Raw genomic sequence first — 22437 nt, 5'->3', positions numbered from 1 at the left:
CAGTGGCCTCTTGGATGCTACTAGCACATTGGGCCACATTCTATAGGTTCCTATAGTGCACCAACTAGAAGTCTTCATCTCTACCATCATCACCCCTCAGATCCAAGGTGTCATATTTAATCTATCTCGAAATTAACGGATCTACTAAAATATAGATAGCGCTCAAAAAGAATGTGGCCCAACGCCCCAGCGTGCTAGCAGCATCCAAGAGGCCGCTGCATGCGTGGATAGCCTCTAACCAATTTATTACGTGCATGTACCATGGATGCATATACTATGACCGATTCACTCGGTTAATACTGACTTGCTTGCAATCTGGTTACTTCTCACAGCACTACACATGCAGCTAAGCTTGGTCTTCACGAATGTTGTTTTCTCCAATCTCACACCATCGCATCGCATGGCACGTCGGCATCTCACCCATGAGCTGGACAAAAACTAACCATGCAGTGTGCATGTATCTCTCACACACATCTCCTAGTACATGCAAAGAAAATATACCATGCATATACTCTAATGACAAGATTAAACTCTAACAATGTAAACTATATATAATGAAAAAAATTAAGTTAGCCTAAATTAACCCATACTAGCACTCTCACATAAGAACTTCTATGGAAGACATCTATTACCAGAAAAGGTTCGGAAAAATCTCAGTCACATCCCATTGAATAATCATCACTGGGGCCCGAGATCAACTTCGCATTAAAATTTACCATTATTGCAATTAAGTAGGCAATAAATAGCTATGAGCACATTCTACAGTGGAGTGAAACAAACACCAGAATGAAATAATAATTCATTTACATATATAGCTGATGAAATACCACCAATACGAATAATGCTACAAGTTAGATGCCTGGCCTAAGTTTATGCTCAACTGGAAATTGGGTCACCAATAGCCTCGAAAGGTTAATGCCCTTAGCCACCAAGAAAAAGCCATATCTTAAAGGAAGTAACTCGTTATCATAACCAAACTTCCTAAGTACGGTCCACGTAGTTTCTAACCGTCCTTTCTCAATAAGGAGAGCATGAATGTAGAGAAATCCGATGAAAATAATAAGGCCATTGTCATTCACTCCTTCAGGCATATGCTTTCAAATAACTCCCTTCACGCCTGCAATTTCAGCAGGCTGCAAAGGAGAGTTAAAGCATCTGACCTATAAAGCAACCAAAAAATTAGAGATTCTTTGACCATGTAATGCAAACTGACAGCACCAAAAACACTAACAGCAAGAAGATATTATGATAAAGAAGATACATGAGTTAGAGACAAAGAAAAATGTTATATATATATATATATATTGAAAAAGATTGATTACACATATAGTAATTAACAAATTATATTCTATTGTAGCGCAGTTAATGGAAACAGGAACCTCTCAATGAGTACAAACCTAAAACTTGTTGAGCTCCACATCACTGAGTGCTCCAACCCTATCACAGTCAAATAAGTAAAATATTCGATTCAAAGCTGCCACACACCGTAGCATCAGAAAACTGTCTCATAATCAAATATAGGGCCTACTGGGTGAATGACGACCTCTTGGGCATAGTAGAAGATCTCAGCCACTTGCAAACATTCATAAATAAAATAATCACGGTATCTTTCATATTTTTGCAAGAAGAAAACAATTATAACCCAAACCTAGCATAAGATATGTAATTATGTATCTCAATAAAGCATTGATTAAAACTACAAGTTCATAGTAGCTAGAATAGACGATAAAGGTCATCAGGATATGTTTATGAGAATTTTGCTACATAAGCAAACATAAAAGCATGGCAATTGATGAGCTAGCATAGTAATCCTAAACAATTCAGATCAATCACCAATTATTGAATGGCAACTCAATCTACTCTATAGTGCACCACCTGGTATGTCTCATGACTCATTGTCTTACGGGACAAATCTAATGATACAGAATTATCTACATCCACCAGATCGACTCTACATCCCCTGCTACCATGCATATAATATCATTTCTATATATTAGAAACTTCCTATACAGTATAAACATATACACTTTCCATGTATATAGCTCCTATAATTATGCTATATATTGCATGTGTATGTGTATATTCCTATAATTATCAAATGTGATGAAGGTGTGACTTGTTGAGTTTTAGAAATGTATAAGATTAATCATTATACACACAATTAGATTTCTGAATTGCATATGATTAAGATTTATAATTAAGTTTTTCTTTTACCTAGCCTACGCTTTGCTGTGGATTTATGTTAGATTGTGACAAAAGAACGTTGTTCAATGGTATTGTACGAATTTGTCTAAATACTTCATTTACATGAATTAGAAGATATATCCCAATTGTATTGTACGAAAGAGTCCTACACACATCTTCAAAATGATTCCTATTTTACACATCTTTAGTATACACATGCCTTCATAGCATGGTGGACAGTACACATATGCCCATGAAATTCTTTTGGTTGAATATGACTATGATAGCTAAAATTGTGCAATGTCCAAAACATAAATTTTCTTTCATTTAATTGATTTTTATTATCAAATGTCACCTTCATTAGCGCATGTATGTTTGATATATGAGTATATGACTTGAACCAAATTAATGTGCAATTAGACCTATTTTAGAAAAAACTAATTTAACTAACATGAAATTAAATGATGTATGAATATAAATATTATGATATCATAGCATTAGCGCGGGTATATTGCTAGTAATATAGAAATACGAAGGCATCTTCACAAATCTAACCTGGATCTTGTGAAGTGCAGAGCACTCAATGCCTATCTCAATCTCTCTGAATCTACGCATGATGGGCACCATCACCTGCTCAAGATTGACATGCTCCTGCTCGTCCTTAAGATCCTGTTTACATCCCACGATAATGAGAGGTGCCTTCAGTTGTCACATGCAAACAATAAACAACACAAAATCATCACATCTATATTCTATTCGTGGATAAAAGATAAAAAATATCTAATTTTATGATCACTATTATATAAATTAAAATTCTACTGTACAAACATAATAAAATAAACTTCTACGCAAATTTTTTTTATAAAAAAGCATGCACACAAAAAATGTGAATAATCTAGTGAATCTCTAAATCACAAAATGGGTTAAGGTGTATTATCCCAATTCCAAACTACCATGAGTTCTCTAGAATAACACGTATCGCTTATGTGATATGCCAAACGGGTGATCAGGTGGTATCATCACAAACTCTACTGTAATTGAAAATTGGGCCTATTTAGACATTTTTACTTTTTTTTCCTTCTTTTCTCTTTTCCCTTCTCCTTATACTCTCTTTTTTTTCTCCTTTCTTCTTTTTTCCCATTTCCTCTTCTTTTACGTCAGCATGAGAAAAGAACATGTGTGAGCTAGCATATCATGCTAGTCTCACGTGGGATTCTAGAGGGCTCGTGTCCGTTTGGGACTGAAATAACACACTTTGAAGAGTTATGTGATGTATATATGCATTTTGACAGTAGATAGACATGCATGACATATTGAAGAAGTTTAGGGACCCACCTTGCACTTTACTCTTTTGGGTATAATATTTGATCATATGTCTTATTCTGTCATGTATTATTTATTCTGTCATGCTTTTATTATCATTACATGTATAATAAGTATGGTGACTTTTTTACCATATTTGCTCTAAATTTTTTAAAGTGATTCACTCTTGACTACTTTTTATTGCCAAAGTTTCAATTTGCACCATCTTTTTGTGTAATATTTTTACTCTATTGTCCAGTCTTTATGCAATTCACTCTTTTTAAATAAGATGTATGGTCAAACTTATGTCCAAAAGTTGGAGTCATCTCTTTTAAAATTGACGGAATATTATTTTAGCTGAAAATCATCAATATCGTTTGTTTGAGACAAGTCGTGATTCTAAGCACTATGTCAACCTTGGAGTATTGATAGGCCCAAAGTCTTATGCTTGAAAGCCAATGGGAACCCTATCAAACCAGCAAGAAATAAGAACCAATTGGAACTATTCGGTCTTATGTGTATCAACATTACGTTCAATGTGATACAAGGATGAGATGTAACTTGTCAACCTTGGGAGGGTTAACACCTATGTGTAACTTGGGAGGGTGTACTCCCTCATGAGCACCTATATATCCTCTTAAGCACAACGGATCCATGCGTGTACCTATTATTTATCTTGGAAACAACTAGGCCCTATGTATTGATTATTCTAGAAATGGCATGTAGCAAATTAATTCATGTTCACTGATTCAAGTCTCCTAATAGCATCAACTTGCAAACCTACCCATAGATTAAGGAGGTTTCTCATGGCCCATGAGTACCTTTTAGAAAGCTTATTAACTCTATCCTTGCTTGTTGGTTGTCCAATATGTGAAAAAGGATGAGATATAGTATCAAACAAAATAGATAGTGGAAGGAACATAGTGTGCTGAAGGAATATAAAATCAATGCAATGAATAATATAACTGTGAATGATGGTCCTGGTGTCTCATGGTAGTATAGTAGTTTCTAGGCCCATGTTGACAAATATTTCATGATAAGGATCAGTTGCAAATGTACTCTTGATACAGTTGCAAAAACACTAGAATAGATTTTACTTTATTAAATATCAATATAATCGTCTCCTACTTTATTTATTCTTAATGTATTGGTTCCTTGTTTTCACAAGCTCTAATGCAATGATCGCTCAAAAATAAATTATTTTAGGACAAATAAGAATGGACAAAAAGAAATTTTGGGATAGATGGAGTATTAAATATATGTGCATTTTCTACAATCCTATGCCATAAACATGTAAAATCAAGTTGTCCATGGCATAGTTACAAGATGCAACACAACAATCTCTAGGTAGATTCAAAGGTTTGTGCAACATCATGCATATTAAAAAAATTCTAAACATTGTTCCATGCAAATGTGCATTATAATTTTGCAAAGTCGATGATATGTCATTGGTATCTCAATGACATGTGGGGCCCGCATAAGACAATGGCACGTGGGTCAGAATGACATATCTCCAATTTAGCAAAATTATAATGGCAACCTTACAATTTTTCCTTTAAAGCCATTGTTATTGAACAAGAGCATAGGAAGGAAAGAAGAAATATGGAAAAAGATATAATTTCACCTACATTATGATAAAAGAACAAATTGATACAGGAATTTGTGGAAATGACCTGACTCTTTGTGAGCTCCTCAATAAAGAGTATTGCCACGCCCAGAAATTTACACCAATTTCTGAACAATAGCATGCATTAATCTCGGTCCAAGAATCAGCCCGAGTACACACTATGACAAATTAATACACAGTTCCACGACTTAAAAACAAATAAAAACAATTATCTATCGAAATGCAACGGAAAAAGAAAAATAAGACTAGATCATCTAATCTTTAGCTTCAGCTGGCGATGACGGCTCCACACCACAGGCATTCTCGATGGCGGACTGAACCTCACTTCAACCTTGCGGACGACCTTCTGACTGAAACTCTGGCACTTGCTCTGGTGGGGGAAAAATTAAGCAAGGCTGAGTACAAACCACCGTACTCAACAAGTATCACCCAAGAGAGGATAATAATGAATGCAATAGGGTACAAGGATAGGCTAAGAGTAAATTGCACAAAGCAGCAGTAATTTAGCAAAACAGTAGATAAAATAGACTGAAATAAAAGTAAAGTAAAGTACTCGAAAAAAAACCATTCACTGTTCAACATTACACCACGTTGCAACAGGCCCAGACCGCTGTCGAACGTTACACCACGTAGCGACAAACCCAAACCACTGCCAACGTTACAACACGTTGCGCAGGGTCAAACCAGTTCCAAGATTAATCAGATTATAAAAGGTTCAACTAATCCCAGTGAATCTGTTAGTTCGCCCAATAACCGCGGGCACGGCTATTCGAATAGTTTTACTCTGCAGAGGTGTACAATTTTACCCTCAAGACATGGCTCCCAAGCATGTTACCATGCCCCAACGTACCACCACGATACCTCGGTACGAAAACCATGATAAGACCTTTCACCAAACCCTCCCTAGACAATCACACCACACTTCAGGTTTCGCCCCCTCCTTTACACCAAGTCGGGCAGCCCCCTCTTGTGCCTAGGTGAATCCGGAAGCAACATATGACCATCGTTACACCACGATTCCCATCCATACTCCATCACGCCCACCCTTGCCTGGGTACGTCGAATAGGGACAAGCTAGAATACAAGTCTCACCGTTGCCCATTCTGGCTTGTGGTTAGTACGTGTAAGACTTCCAGGGTTTCCTGAGAACCGGTCCTTAATTGCTATGGGCACGACTCTCAAAACCATGCACTCACAACCCACCATAAGCAATATTTTAGTTGTATTTAATCCACATCGGGAGATTAATAATGATCACAACCATTAAATGTCTATCAAAGTCTAATCAATATTAAATAATAAAAGTTGAGCTAGTTGAACTAAGCATGGCTAAGCATTTCCTAAGCCTATTTCTGGTCAAATTAACCCTGGGATAACAATAATAATAAGTGGGAATCAACGGATATAAAGGTAATTGCCCAATAGATAAATAAAATAAATACATTTGCATAAAACAATGCATGTTTGAATGTAAAGCAGGGATTTTATAAACATGGGATCAATATGTTCAAAGGAGGGTGCCACTTGCCTTGCTCAGACCCACGAGGAACTTCGGCGACGACTTCGAGAACGAACGACGCTGCGACGGGGTCAAAACCTATGACAAACAAGAAAAAACAAACTATAAAACTACTGAAACAGAGAAAGAAACTATTTTTAATGGATTCTTGACATTTTTCTGGATTTAATGAAACTTGAGTGGACCTAAACGGAGACTAGATAAATTAGCTATGAATTTTAGAGGTTTAACAGTGTTTTTAAACTAAAAAGAAAAGTCCTAAATCAATTATTGCGCAATTATTGGAGGAGCTGATGTCAGCAGGGAGAGGCACACTGACAGAGAGGACCCACATGGCAGCGGGGCAAAGGGAATGACAAAGGGGGCCCACGGGGTGAGAGAGAGAGGCTGGTCGTGGGGCCCACGGGGAGAGAGGGGATTCGACTGACGGGCCGGGGACCACAAGACAGTGAGGGAGAGGGACACAAGAGGGGTGATGGAGCGGCCAAACAGAGGAGGGGAGCTGGCGGTGGTGGGCGGCAACCGGCGTTGGCGGCGACGAGCGCTGGCGGCAGCGAGCTCCAGTGAGCGGCGGCGGTCGGTGACCGACCACGGGCGACGGCGACGGTGGCGAAGTGGGGAACGGTGGCGTGGAGACACGGCCGAGAGGGAGAGGGATCGGGGCGGTGCAGCGGTGAGGAGAGGAAAGGGAGCCGACGGGGAGAGGAGGCGGCGACCGCAGCGGCGAACGGGCGATGGTGATGAGCACCGGTCTGCGGCCGCGCAAGGCGAGAAAGGGGAGAGGCGGCGATATCGAGGAAGGGAGGAGAGCGGACTCACCGTGGAGGGCGACGACGACCCAAGGGCGAGAGGATGATGATGTGCGGCCGGCGATCGGCATCCTGCGGCCCGAGGAGGCGGCATCGGCGCTCGACGGTGGAGAGGCGGCGACGACCGAAAGAAGGAAGGCGGCGGCAGAGGAGATGACGACGCACGTGCGGTGATCGGCGTCCAGCGGCGAAGACCGTCGACGGGCGACGACATGGAGTGACAGCGAGAGGCGGGCGTGAGGGAGATCGAACGGGGCGGTGGTGGCCGGGAGGAAGGGATCTATAGGTGGCGGCCGGCGCATAGGGCGGAGGAGCGGTTAGCGTGGCCAGGGTGGACGCGGCACGGCGAAAGCGGGAGGTGGTTGGCGGCGGCACGGGACGAGGCCGGGAAAAGCAGCATAGTGGCTACGCGCAGCCGTTGCGGGACGCGGGCGGGGCGAGGCAGACCGAGGCGAGACACGTCAGCGACGCGGTGCGACGGCGCCGAGGAGAGCAGCGGTGCGGGGCGAGGCGGCGAAGGCACAGCACGGCCGGGACGGCGGGGCGGTGCGGCGCGACGGGTACGGCCGGCGCGGAAGCAGTCCGCGAGCAGCGGCAACGCGGCTTTGGACGGGGCGAGGTGCGCGGTGCGAGCGCGGCTCGGCGACGGCACGAGGAGAGGCAGTTTGCAGCCGACAACGGCGGCATGAGGGAGGCGGCGGTGCAAGCGTACGTGGCGACAAAGCGTGGAGCGCGGGCACGAGCAGAGGCGGCATCACGGCGGCGAGGCAGCTCGGCACCGGGGCGCGGCGATGCGGCAGTGCGCGCGAGTGGAGGGCATGGCTCAACGGCATGGCACGACGCAAGGCAGCGGCTGGTGGCGCAGCTCGGGGTGACGCGGCAGCACGCGAAGTGGCGCGACGCACGCGGGCGAGCGACGCAGCGGCGCGGTGACAGCTTCAGCGACGCGGTGACAGCTTCAGCGACGCGGGAGCAGGCAGAGGGGGGCAGTGAGACGACGAAGCGGCGCGAGGGCGAGGCACGGCGAGCAGCTGGCGGCGCGCGACGCGGTGCGGCGACGTGCGGGCGCGCGCAGGCGTGGGTGCCGGCTGGATGAAAGGGACGGGCCCTACAGGTGGGGTCCACCTGTTGGTGTCCCGAGAGAGGAGGGAGGAGGACATCACTTTGGGTGCGGGTGTGGCCGTGGGCCGTGGCCTGATACGGCGTGGGAGCGGGAGGGAAGAGAAAAGAGGGAGGCGGGAGGAGGCAGGCCGATTGGAAGGAGTTGGGCCGGACGAGCTAGGCCGGGAGAGAGGGAAAAGGAGGAGTGGGCCGAGGGAGGAGATAGAGACTTCGAGCGCGGGTTGTGCCACGGCCCGGTAAATTTGCGAACAGCACACGTATTCACATGATAGAACCAAATCGTACACAAATCAAAGATTCGTACGACGAATCAGAACTAAAACGCGAACCTATGAACTGTTAGCGGAATAGCGACAGAATTTGACGACCCGTTAAATCGAGATTTAACGACTCGCTAAACTGGAAACTAAACGACTTTAACGTTAAATCAATCTACGTGTACGAAATTAAAGTCTGCACTGTAGATCAATCTCACGCTAGCTAATTAGATTGGAAAACCTAAACAATTACACGGTAGATCAAAAATAGATTGATTCGCATGAGTAAAACATGTGCGAACCTGAGATTTGGTGGAGAGATCGACGATGGATTGCTGCTGTTCCTCGTTGTTTGGCTAGGAAACCTAAACAATTAAACGGTAGATTAACTTAGATTGATTCGCAAGAATAAAATATATGCGAACCTGAGATTCGGCGGAATAGATCGGATTGGGCTGCTGCAAAAACAGGGAGCAACCAGTGTGCTGAACAGAGATGGCGCTTGACAGGAGCAGCGGCTCGGCTAGCGCAGGGCAGGGCAAAAACCCGTGCGAAAAGAGCGTTTCGCACGCCTGCGGGGGCTGGTGGCAGGGGCAGCTAGCAGCAGCAGCGGGGGTGACGAATTTTGAGAGGAATCGGCCAGTGGCTGTTTGCTGTTCGGCAAGGGCACAACAAGGTCGTGCAGCAAGGATGATCGGCCGAGGAGATGGGCAGCAGGGGCACAGCAAGGCTTCGGCGCACGGGAGAGAAACAGAAGGGAAAAAGGCGAGGCCCTAGGGGGGTATTTATAGGGGAGAGCTAGAGATAAATCTAGTTATCCATCCCCTATTAAAAAGGAAAAGATAAGGTTTCAAAGGGATAAAAATTGGAGTCCTAATTTATTGGAAATTGGTTTTACCATGAGAGGAAGTGGTGGGGTTGTTCACGGCAGGGGAGGAGGAGTTGGACGGGGCGCACAGAGAGGAGGTGGAGGGGGAGGAGATCGTACAGGGAGGAGGGCAGAGGGGGAGTTCGGCCAGGAGGGAAAAAAGGAAAAGAGAAAAAGAAAAGGGAAAAAAAGGAGAAAGAAAAGATGGAAAGAGAAAAGAAAAAGGAAGGAGGGAAAACAAGAAATTGCCTCCAATTTTGCCGATTTTTATTAAGTCTATTTGAGCAAATTTTACTGACTGCAATTCAAATATAAATCCTGTTAATAATTTAAAATGCTTTCGGGATATTTTAGAATATCCAAAAAGCTTCCAATTAAATTAAATTAATTTATACACTGGGTTTCTCCTGAACTTTAATTAACCAATTATTTTTAATACATTATTTAATTAATTCTTGGCTTGGGAAAAACTCAGGGCGTGACACGGCACAGCCATTGGGCCGCGCGAGTGGAGCAGCGGCTGGTGCGCGCTACGGTTGGGGTGGAGCGGCCGGCGCGGCGGTGGAGCAGCACGGCAATGAGGCGAGGATGCGGCGGCGCTAGCGCCGGCGAGCGGAGGACGGGGATGGCCGACGGCTCGACGGCACGATGCATGGCGAGGCAAGGCAGAGCAGCAACACAAGGGTGCCGGCGCGGTGGCGAGGTGGCGAGGTGGCTCGGTGCACGCGAGGCGGGGGCGCAGCTCGGTAGCAATGACAGGGCACAGACGTGGCGAGGCACGACGCAGAGCGGCGATACGCGTGCGCGAAGGATGGTTGCAGCGACCGCGGCGCGACGCGGCGAGGCATGCGCACGGTGAGGCATGAGGGCAGCCGGCAGCGAGGGACCGGGGCAGAGGTGGCGAGCGAACGTGGCGCGACACGACCGGCGGCGCGAGCGCGGGTGGCAGGGTGTGGCGCACGGGCGTGGCAGCGGATCGCCGGCGCGTGTCGGCGTAGCGGCGACGCGCTGGCGCAACGCGGCATGGTGGCGGGATGCGCGTGTGGCTCTAGCGTGGCTCGGCCGGGAACGCCGTGTAGTGGCAGCAACGGAGGGCGGTCGGAGGAAGAGGATAGGGTTGATAGGTGGGGTCCACCTGTCAGTGACCCAGAGGAGGAGAGGGAGGCGGCCCAGACTTGGCGCGAGCGAGGTGGCGTCTGGGCCATGGTTTTCGGCCGGCCCAGTGTGGGAAGGGAGGGGAGGAGAGCAGGCCGAGCGAAGGGAGCGGGCTAGACGGCTAGGCCGGCGGCCTGCTAGCTTGGAGGAGACGGAAAAGGACGAGTGTGCCGAGGGAGGCGATGGGGACTTCGAGCGCGTGTTGGGCTGCGGCTCGGGAAATTTGCGAACAGTACACGTATTCGAAAAATAGAACCAAAACGTGCACGAATCAAAGATTCGTATGACGAATCAGATCCGAAACACGAACCCGTGAACTGTTAGCGGAACAACGACAAGATTGAACGACCCGTTAAATTGAAGTTTAATGACTCGCTAACTAAAACTAAACGACTTTAACGTAAAACCAATCTACGTGTACGAAATTAAAGTTCGCACTGTGGATCAATCTCACGCTAGCTAATTAGATTAGAAAATCTAAGCAATTACACGGTAGATCAAAGATAGATTGATTCGCATGAGCAAAACGTATGCGAACCTGAGATTTGGTGGAGAGATTGGCGATGGACTGTTGCGTTTCCTCGCTGTTCGGCTAAAAAATCTAAACAATTAAACGGTAGATTAATTTAGATTAATTCGCAACAATAAAAAATATGCGAACCTGAAATTCAGTGGAGGAAAACCGGCGGCGATGTACTACTGCTCCGAACAAGGGCAGCCGGGGATCGATGTATTTTTGTGGGGGAATTGGTCGGTGGTTGCTTGCTGTTTGGCATGGGCAGAACACGGAGAACAGTAGGGAGACAGCGCCCGGCGAAGCGGAGCGATGGCATGGGCGCATCGTGGCTGAAAAAGACGAAAAAGGTGGGGGCTTGAGGGTCTATTCATAGGAGAAAACTAGAGATAAATCTAAGAATCAATCCCCTATTAAAAAGGAAATAGATAAAATTTCAAAGAGATAAGAATTAGAGTCAGGAATTAGTTTTGCCATGAGGAGGAGGTGGGGAGATCGTACAACAGGAGAGGAGAGGGAGAGATGCACGCACCTGGAGGGGAAGGGGAGATCGCTCTCGGTCTGGAGGGCAGGGAGGGAGACGTGCGATCTGGGGCAGGGGGAGAGGGCGCAGGGAGGAGGAAGGATGTGCGATAACAGGGGGAGAGGAGATCGATCGCACAGGAGGAGGGGGCAGAGCAGGAGGTGCGACCAGGGAGGAGGAGGAGTTCGGCCAGGGTGGAAAAAAAAAGAAAAAGAAAAAAGAAAGGAGGGGAAAAGAAAAGAAAAAGGAAGAAGGGAAGAAAAAAGAAATTGCCTTCAATTTTGCCGATTTTTATTAAGTTTATTAGAGCAAATTTTATTCTCTAAAATTTAAATTTAAATCCTGTTAATCATTTAAAATGCTTTCGGGACATTTTAGAACATTTCGAAAAGCTTCCAATTAGTTTAATTAAATTTATACACTGTTTTTCTCCTGAACTTTAATTAACAAATAATTTTTAATACATTATTTAATTAATTCTTGGCTTGGGTAAAACTCAGGGCGTGACAAGTATGATCCCCTCGAAGATTCAAACTCTGGAAAATAAAATGTCATGCAAATATTTTTCCACATTGTTACGGAAGAACAACATAGGAAAGAAAGAAAAAGATATTAATAACACGACACTAGTTTTGACAATCATTACATCTTTTTAGTTTCAGAATAGAAAATTGTTTTCAATACTCTATCTATTTCATATTATAAATGTTTTGAGTCTACCTATATTCATCATGGATCAATAATTATGTGATGTATGTATGTATGCATGTATGTATATGTCCAGATTTATTAGCATCCATATGAATTTAAGAAGAGTTAGACCATCTTATAATATAAAATGGAGATAATATATATATAGTAGGATCTAATTTTCCTATATATATATATATATATATATCATAGTAAGTTAATTTTATTTAGTATTAATAGTAGACATGTGAATCCTTTGAAAATCGTATTGTCGAGACCATAACACTATGTATATTATTATGTAGCACATTGTATATATTTTATTTTCTTATGCATGCCATTTTGGCCAAAACAATAAACACTACCAAGTAAAAACAATACATGTAGACTCTTAATTCAGATGGATTGTTGGCTAGTTATATGACTTAGAAAAGTATTCCATGCCATATTAATGTTTTAACCAAAATGTATGCACCAGGCAAGTTGTTGCATCTATATGCTTATTTTTCAAAGAGTAAAATACATCACCCATAAATTTGTAAGTTGGTGTCAAACAAGTTCGTAATCTTGTCAATCCCATAATTAGACTACTAAACTTATTTAATGTACCATAGCTAGTCCAATATCTAGTTTGACTGTGGTCGCACCAACGTGGCACGCCTTATGGACATGACAACCAAGCTAGCTACTTAGCCCTTATGTGTGGGTCGTGACGTCTCTCACGTCATTTCCTTTTTGCATCCAAGCCCCTATTATCTTTCTCATGTGCATCATCAGTCCACAAACTTACTCTATCTATCTTGCAAGTTCCCCCAAACCTTATTAGCAAAGCATGAACTAGCTTTGTAGCAAGGTGTGTCATTGTGGCAAGTTGAAGTGAGATGCACATGGACTTCATGAAATTGCATTCACTGTTCCATTCATTCAAAATGCAAAAAAAAAGATTGTTTTAAAAAACATGGTTCAAAGGAAAAAAATGATTGCTTACAAATGAGCTATTACACAAGCTCTTTCATAAGCTAAGTACCTCTTAGATGGATTGTTCTTGCTTGACGAAATCCATCATGCCGCCTTTCAGCCATGGTCGCTAACAACATCCGGTGAATAGTCCAACAACTCCTTCTCGTACCGAATCACAGGTGCAAAGCTTTAACTGTATAATTGTGATACAACTTGTCCTATGCTCCTGCTTGATCTAGCCATTACCTCAACCCCAATCATTCCCACATCTTGCTTCAACATCGCCACAACTCATTTCAACTTATCGCAACACTGCACCTTATTTCAATCCTAGTTCATGTGCAAATGAGAAACACAATACCTTTAAACTTATATGATTTTAGGGAACAGTGAAAGACATATGGAATGAGAATGTGGACAATCATGCCCAGAAATTAAACTAATTTCTGAACTTTATTATACAGTGAATCCTGATCCAGAACTAGCTTAGGTAAACAAAAGACAAATTAATATAGTATCGTTGTCTTACAATAAATAAATAAATAAATAACAAGTCTTAATCATGCATTGAAATCAATAGAACTAAGAAGCGTGGCGGCGGCTAATAGGCAGTCCTTGATCGTTGCAACTTGCCTAGTCCTCCGTAAAATCCTCATCTAACCCAACACTTGCCTCCGAGGGAATTGGGGAAAATCGCAAGACTGAGTACAATGGAAATAGGTTTAAAGGATAATTTGCATAATTCGCATTTATAAAGCACTTACTTTAGCATAAGTAAAAATATAGATAATTATTAATCAAAGTTAAAAAATGACATATGCAACCATTGCTCACATCATATGCTAACAAGAAGATATTGAGATCAAGTCGTCCGAGTTTTGGATTCAACTTTGGATTCTCGAGACAGTGCTAACTTCAAACAGACGCCAAATCTATATACGAGATCCATTTCAGGCCCATGAGTACTTGACGGAAAGGTTTTAGAGTCATCTTTCCGATGGACCTAGTCTCATTGCAAAATTCCTTCTGAGTCATCCACAATCTTGAAAACAAGGTGTTGCATCCCCTTTTATGGGACTATGGGTTTGTAACTTCGTCTGGGACCCTGGCCAAAGAGGAGGCCTAAGGTGGGTTGCGCCCCAAACAGGGGGAGGACATCCCTATGACCTCCTCCACTCCTGAAATAGCTAACTACCCCTTTTAGGGTTATTTGGGTTTTTCTTTTGTAAGTTTAGCTTAAGCTACTTCCTTATAGTGCGTGTGTTGGATTAACCGACTGTCTACTTGTTTGGAACCCTACTTTTAATTGAGATTCATCTTTTATTCTTCCCTTATATCTTGCAAACCAGTGCTTGTTTTATCTTGTTCTCAATTTGTTGCAGGAGTAAAGTTCATCTGCATCGGCAAGATCAACAATCCTCGGAGAGGTGTATTGATCGCTAACACACAACGCAACAACGTATCATACGGTCATAGCTAGATCGTTAACGTCTTTCCCACAAATCATAGTTATCTCAACTCACTGAAAGATTGGGTCACCCCTACACATCATAACTGCGAGCGCAACTGTTCAAACAATTTTACTCTAATAAGAGGTGTACAACTTTACTCACAAGTACGCTAGTATGTACCACGACATCTCGCTAAGAGGTTGTTATAGGAGTGTCCACATAACCCACCCCAAACCATTCATATCACGCTAAGGTTGTATTTCCCGCATGGGTAATCCCTCTCTAGGCAAGCTACCCCTGCCATAGTAAATCCGGTAGCTGATCAGCCCATACCTGGTCCAACCCAACTCTATCCCACCTACCCAAGCTACCCCTGCCATAGTAAATCCGGTAGCCAATCAGCCCATACCTGGTCCAACCCAACTCTATCCCACCTACCCTCGCCTGGGTGCCTAGAAGAGGAAGAAGTTATTCCCTCTGTTCCACATTATAAGACTAGCCTTGTTTAGGTTCATGTGTGCTAATAAATCTAGACACATATAGAAAATATATACATTGATACATGGATGTCATGCGGAAAACAGTGGACGATGTAGCGACGTGCGGGGTGGCGGGGATGTACTCACAAAGCACGGGCGCACGCAAGGGATGACGACATCAACAAACGGAGAGGATGGGAGATAATGATGTGTGCAACAACAATTTGTGGGTGCAAGGGAGCACGGTCGGCGATGAGAGGTGGTGGAAGGGATGCGAAAAGTAGAGGGGACAACTAGAGTGGGACTTTCATAGGTGGGCCCAAGTAGTCGAGTAGGAGGGAAAGGGTGGTCAGCAAGGCGAGGGAAGGAGATGGGTCATATTTGGCTCAGAGCCAAGAAATGAGGGAAACAACCCTCTTTTATATTTCTTAATTCCAAGAATGGTTTTTAAATGCTTAAAAATGCTTAACTTGCTCTTCAAATTCAAGTAAAAATCCTGTCAGTGTTTTTTGGTACCAAGAATATAAGAAAAATATTATTGTCCCTTTTCCATTATTAATTAAGCACTTAATCACTTTTGTTTCCCTCTTTACTTAATTAAAATGGTTTCTAAATTTCCTTTTTCCTTTTTAAATTTAAACTACAGTTAAACTTGGGATGTGGACGGGATTCAATGAACAATAAATTTTGGAATTTGGTTCAATTTTTGGGTGTGACATGGACCAAGGATGCAAATGAGAAAGAAATATGGGTCTAGAAGCAAAAAGGCCATGACGTGAGTGCGTATCACGCACTGCGCATGTGGGTTGGGTAGACATTTCAATTGTGCAGGTGGCGTGTCACGTCGACGTGACCATGGTCGAACATGCGATTGTACCATAGTATGCTAATTGTGAGATTAGCAAGATTATGTACCTATTTGACACCACCTTATAAGTTTAAGGGCTAGTTGTACATGTTACTCATTTTCAAAAGTTCTTGCACTAGTTCAGTATATTAAAAAATGAAAAGGTATGAATTACCCCTTGAACTATCTTAGTCGGTGGAATTGAACTCAAATACTAAACATTTCACACCCCAAATTAATCAAGCCAGACAAATTACCCCTTAATTCAATTCAGATTGAACTCAAATACTAAACATTTCACACCCTAAATAAATCAAATCAGACAAATTACCCCCTAATTCAATTTAGAGCGGTTTTGGTCCTACGTGGCACACATGTAGCTAAAATTATTTATAAAAGAGGGGCCCACATGTGAGATATTTAGCCCTCTTCTTCTCTTTCCCTCTACCCCCATATTGTCTTCCACATACAACCACCTCCTTCTCCCTCATTGTCTTTGTCAGACCTCCTCCGACAAGCTTGGGCTCTACTGCTAGCCACTGCCTCCATCGTCCTTGGGCTCTGCCACCCAAGCGAGCTCGAGCTCCGCCACCTCTAACACCCTTTCGAATAAGTTCTTGCTCCCGTAACCAACCACCTCCTCCATTGCCACCCCCTTCCTCCATTGGTCCTCCTCAAGTGAGCGACGAGGCGTTGGGAAGTTGGATCTAATAGAGGATGCAGTGGGCACCATGAGCTAGTGGAGGATGCTAACGGTCTGCACCTATTCCTATCTGTGTGTGTAGTCTCAAGTCATCGCGATCGCTATAGCTTCCTAGGCAGGAGGGGTGATTTCAGTACCTTTTTTGTTATTGTCAGTGCAACCCGTGGAGGAAAATAGAGGGATGGAGATACAAAGAGGATGAGTTTTGGTCAAAAGTGACGTGGTTGATGGAAGGCGAATAAGTGTGCTACCCCTTGCCATCGCCACAATTGCTACCTTTGTAGATTGCTAAGGTGGAGCCAGAGCTCGAGGGAAGAGTGTTGGCAGAAGAGAAGGAATGGCGATGGAGGTGCTTGAAGATATGACATGTGGGCCTAATTTAAAAATACTTTTACCTAACTAGACTGCCACATATGCGCCACGCCATGTAGGACTAAAATAGCTTCGAATTGAATTGGGGTGTAATTCACCCATTTTGATAAGTTTAGAGTGTAAAATGTCTGATATCTGAGTTTAAGGATACTTCGGTTGACTGCAATAGTTTAATAGGACGGTTCATACTTTTTCCTCGAAAAACTCTTGCACTATGTTAAGTTAGAGTTTATTAGTTTATTGTAGGGCAAAGAGCAGGACCAAGCGGGCCCAAAGCTGCCTGATTTGGGCTTGGGCCCACCCAAAGCCCATTTTGGCCGGTAGCCCGATTTTGATTAAGCCCGTGCCGCCAAAAAAGCCCATCGTCGTCATTAGCCCTCTCAACTGCCTTGCTCCACTCTCCTCCATAGTCGACCTCTCCGTCCCCTCCCCTCGCCCGCTTCGTCCGCCGCCCGCGCCGAGCAGCGCCGATCCCCGTCCCCGCGAGCAGCCGGGCGGTGACCTTCGCACCGTGGCCGCGAGGAGCGGCGCGCCGGGGCTCCCTGCTGCTTCCCCGTCACGTCATCGCCGCCGGTGAGAGCACCCGTACCGTACGCACGTCCTCACTACCTCCACCCACATGTTTTCTCCTTGCCCTAACGTTAGCTTCTCCTGTAGATCTGAAAGCTCTCCTCTTTGCCTTAACCTGAGTACTAGCGTCAGTTTGTTTGCAAATTGCAAAGCAAGAGATTTGTTGGGGTGGGGGGGGGGGTGGGGTTCAGCTAAACCCGCATGCCCCACGTCAGGTTCGTCCCTAGATTGTTTTTGCTTTATACCTATAGCATGTGGGTTGCTGTATTTACCTTTTTCTTGTCTCCAAAAATTTGCAGGATTTGTTAATCCAGAGGCGCTGTTCCCAACTTCCAGGAGATTCATGGTGTTCACATACTTTTGAGGTAGTTTGGAATGTGGCTTCAAGGGTGGTATAAGTTGGTCATGTAGAGGATTGTGATTTTTGCAGAAGCAATTTGGTGACCTGTATGATGGAGGGCAACAGAGAAGAGGCCCTCAAGGCCAGGGACATTGCTGCAAAGAAGATGGAAAACAAAGATTTCGATGGTGCCAAAAGGATTGCGCTTAAAGCACAAAGGATATTTCCAGAGACTGAGAACATATCCCAGATGTTAACTGTCTGTGAAGTACATTGCGCCGCAGAAGCAAAGTTAAATGGACTATTGGACTTTTATGGAGTCCTCCAGGTGGAGATAACGGCGGATGAAGCAACCATAAAAAGGCAATACCGCAAGCTTGCCTTTTCACTTCACCCTGATAAAAACAGTTTCGCCGGCGCAGAAGCTGCTTTCAAATTAGTTGCAGAAGCTCACTCAACATTGTCTGATCGAACAAAACGGTGTGCATATGACATCAAATGGAGAGTTGCATCTCGAATTGCATCAAAGCAGGCTTTGCAATCAAAGCAGGCTGCACAATCGGCACAGGCTACACGGCCAAAGCAGCAAACACAAACACCATTGGTTACAGAGCCAAAGCAGGGCAGGCAATCGACACAGACCACAGAGCCAACGCAGGGTACACAACCAATGCAAGCTACTCAGCCAAAGCATGCTACACAGTCGATGAAGTCTATGGAAACAAAGGCTAAGGCGGGATATGGATCATCAGTTCCAACACCCAGTGAGGGAGAGGCATTCTGGACAATGTGCATTAGCTGTAAAACTAAATATCAATACTACTCCAATCTACTGAATCGTCGAATCCGCTGTCAGAACTGCAAAAAGAATTTTCTTGCATTTAAGATAAATGAACAGGATGTGCCTTCTGTATTCTCAACAAGTGCAGCCAAAAGTGCTAGACAACAGAGTGGTGTTCCCAGACAACAAGACTATCATATGAAAATCTCTTCTGCAGTGAATAGAGATGCAAATCCCATGGCTAATGGAACACAACACGATGAACGAATAAAGAACAGTGTCAGAACAGGTGGTGAGGGGACAGCTAACCACACAGATTCATCAATGGGAAAAGGGGGACTTGAATTTTCAGCGTTGCATAAATCTTCTACAGCAAACCTTGGTGATAAGGCAGAGGGGAAGATGGCATCGTGCCCTGCTAATCCAGACATTGCTGGTAGTAGGATAGATACATCAGCAGAGCCAGGTGTGACAGATAGTGTTAATCCACGGAGATCAGCTAGGAGGAAGACAAATAGTGATGCCAGCAACATTCAGAATTCATCTGGCAAAAAGAGGCGAACCATATTTGATTGGTTTTCAAATGGTAACTCTTCTAAGAAAGTGGCTGATGATAATGTTGTCCATGCTGATGAACAAGCTTGTGAGCCTCATGTAGCTAGCAAAGCACACAACCCTGCGAAAGAAAGTACAATGAATGAAGGCAACCAGGAAAAAAATCAAGATGTTGCACATGATACAAGTGCTCAGAAGAAGCCTTGTATTGCTGCGAACTTTATCTATGCAGACCCAGAATTTTTTGACTTCGATAGGTGCAGGGATGTTAGTATGTTTTCAGTTGATCAGATCTGGGCACTTTATGATGACCGTGATGGCATGCCACGATATTATGCTCGTATAAGACGTATTGACCCTACCAACTTCAGAGTTCAGTTCACTTGGCTGGAGCATGATGCAATGAATGAGGAAGAGGATAAATGGACTGATGAAGAGCTGCCTGTGGCTTGTGGGGACTTTTTCTTAGGAAAAACAGTGGTTTCACGAGATGCCCTCATGTTCTCTCACATTGTGTCATGGGTGAAAGGTAGAAAAAGGAGTTCATATCAAATATATCCTAGAAAGGGTGAGGTATGGGCTATATATAAGGGTTGGAGTATGCAGTGGAGCTCAGATGCGGATAACCATAGAACCTATGAGTATGAAGTTGTGGAGATCTTGTCAGATTTCAAATTGGAAGCTGGTGCTGCTGTTGTCCCATTGGTAAAGATTAAAGGTTTTGTTAGTCTCTTTGCAAAAGTAGAGGAGAAGCCATCATTTGTTATACCACCAAGTGAAATATTGCGATTCTCACATAGTATCCCATTTTTTAGAACAAAGGGAGACGAGAAGGTAGGAGTTGCTGGTGGATTTCTTGAGCTAGATACTGCATCACTTCCTAGTAACCTGGAGATAACATTTCCATCGGTACCTCTTGATTCCTGCATGCCTGTCTGCAAAACAAGTGGATTTGATGATTTGCAAGGTGCTCTGAAAGAAAATATGATAAGTGGAGGTAAACATAAAGATCATTCCCTTGAACGAACCCCAGCGCATCTGCAGAGGGCTGCCAATCCCTCTCCCAGTACTTTTTCATACCCAAACACTGAATTTTATAACTTCGAAGAATGTCGATCATATAGCAAGTTTGAACGTGGTCAGATATGGGCGCTTTACAGTGATCTCGACCAATTTCCCAAGTACTATGGTTGGGTGACCAAAGTTGATATGGACCCGTTCAGAGTACATTTGACTTGGCTCGAAGTCTGCCCACAGCTGGAACAAGAGAAAATGTGGTTAGAGCAGAATATACCCGTGAGCTGTGGGAATTTTAAAATCCGTAACTGGAGGATCAAATATGACACAAACTATGCTTTCTCTCATTTAGTAGAAACCAGCCAAATTGGTTGGAAACGATACTTTGAAATTCACCCACAAGTAGGGGAAATTTGGGCCATCTACAAGAACTGGGCACCTGGTTGGATTCCTTCCAGCAAGGATGCTTGTGAATACATAATTGGTGAGATTACTGAGCGCACTGAAGCTAGCACAAAAGTCTTACTTTTGACTCAAGTTGATGGTTACATAGCTGTGTTCAAGCCTGACAATGAAAGGGGTATTCTGGACGTACCTACAAAAGAAAACATAAGGTTTTCTCACCTGATACCTTCATTCCGTCTGACAAAAGAGAACGGTGGCAAACTTTGTGGCTTCTATGAGCTGGATACAGCTTCAGTCCCTGACACTTTCCTGCTCAGGGGCAGCCGCTGATTCACGAATGCTGGCGTTGACTGTCCTGAAGATAGTAATTATCTGGCTTTTTGTATGCTCTTCCAGGGGTGTTCACGCGCCAAGCAACTGGGGTGCAAAACGAACCATGCTATCTTTTGTAATTTAGAGGCCTAGATACTCTTCATATAGTCATGAAGTTAAAACTGCACGTTGCACTGGCAATTGGTATGTGATGTGGTGATGACCCACTTGTCAATTTCTTTTGGAGCGTGGCCCTGAGAGCAAATGAGAAATGTTGTACTGCAGTTCTAGGGCCAAGCACTTTTTGTGTGGTCAGTGGTGTCATGGGCTGGTGAGCCTGATGAACTGAAGGATTGCAACCTGTAACATATGGTGCTTCCTGCTGTGTTCAGATATATTCGTGCCCATGCATTTGGCAGATAATCTTTTGCATGGACACTTCTCCCTTTTTTTTTGTTCAGGCTATGTGGCTTTTTCTAGATGCACTAACTTTCTCAGACTAAAGAATGATTTTTATTCATTGTTTGTGTTCAGATTGGTGAAGGTACCGCCACAAATTATTCCAGACCATCTATAACTATTAGCTCCATTCATGAATATTATCCCACTTTAACTCTGGTTAATCAATCTTTGCTAACAAAATATATAATTATGCGTCATAAAAATAGTGCCGTTAGAATTATACATTCTATGTTCACATATGGATGGTGATTCAGAATTAGTGTAGTCAAATCTTAGAAATCTTATTCAGTAAAGAGATAAAACCTTATTAAATTTGATAAATTAAAACCATATCAGTAGGTTTTTCATGAAAAACACTCCCATGAAGTTATATTATTACTAACCTTTATGAATATATTATTAGAAAAAGTAATAACCAAGCATGTGTCTCAGAGACGATGTTTGATATCCTAAATGTCACCTAAAGAGAATGGAGATGCTACTCAAATGCACTTCGCTAATATTCTATTCTTTGTTACTCATTTAGAAGAACACAATGCTGATGGTGAATCTATATAGAATTTAGAGTCAACAGATGTTGCTAGAATTACCCATTTGCTATCTCACACTATCT

General features: G+C 43.8%; 1 protein-coding gene and 1 long non-coding RNA gene across 2 annotated transcripts; one reads left to right on the top strand and one right to left on the bottom strand.

Moving 5' to 3' along the window:
• Positions 1-6670: 6670 nt before the first annotated feature.
• On the bottom strand, positions 6671-12030 carry LOC107303656. Its single transcript, XR_005811001.1, has 4 exons — positions 11890-12030; positions 11505-11689; positions 11382-11435; positions 6671-6710 (listed from the first exon to the last, which is right to left on the bottom strand). It is a non-coding gene; the product is annotated as an uncharacterized LOC107303656 (long non-coding RNA).
• Positions 12031-17829: 5799 nt separating this feature from the next.
• LOC102699722 lies at positions 17830-21498 on the top strand. Its single transcript, XM_006644118.3, has 3 exons — positions 17830-17955; positions 18040-18167; positions 18252-21498. Exon 3 carries the CDS (start codon positions 18402-18404, stop codon positions 21378-21380), a length of 2979 nt encoding a protein of 992 aa, XP_006644181.1. The 5' UTR covers positions 17830-17955; positions 18040-18167; positions 18252-18401; the 3' UTR covers positions 21381-21498.
• The last annotated feature ends 939 nt before the right edge of the window (positions 21499-22437 follow it).

This window comes from Oryza brachyantha, chromosome 1, assembly GCF_000231095.2.
Source record: "Oryza brachyantha chromosome 1, ObraRS2, whole genome shotgun sequence".
Lineage (NCBI taxonomy): Eukaryota > Viridiplantae > Streptophyta > Magnoliopsida > Poales > Poaceae > Oryza > Oryza brachyantha.
The sequence above is the reverse complement of the archived record's forward strand: the minus strand, read 5'-3'. Positions and strand labels throughout refer to the sequence as shown.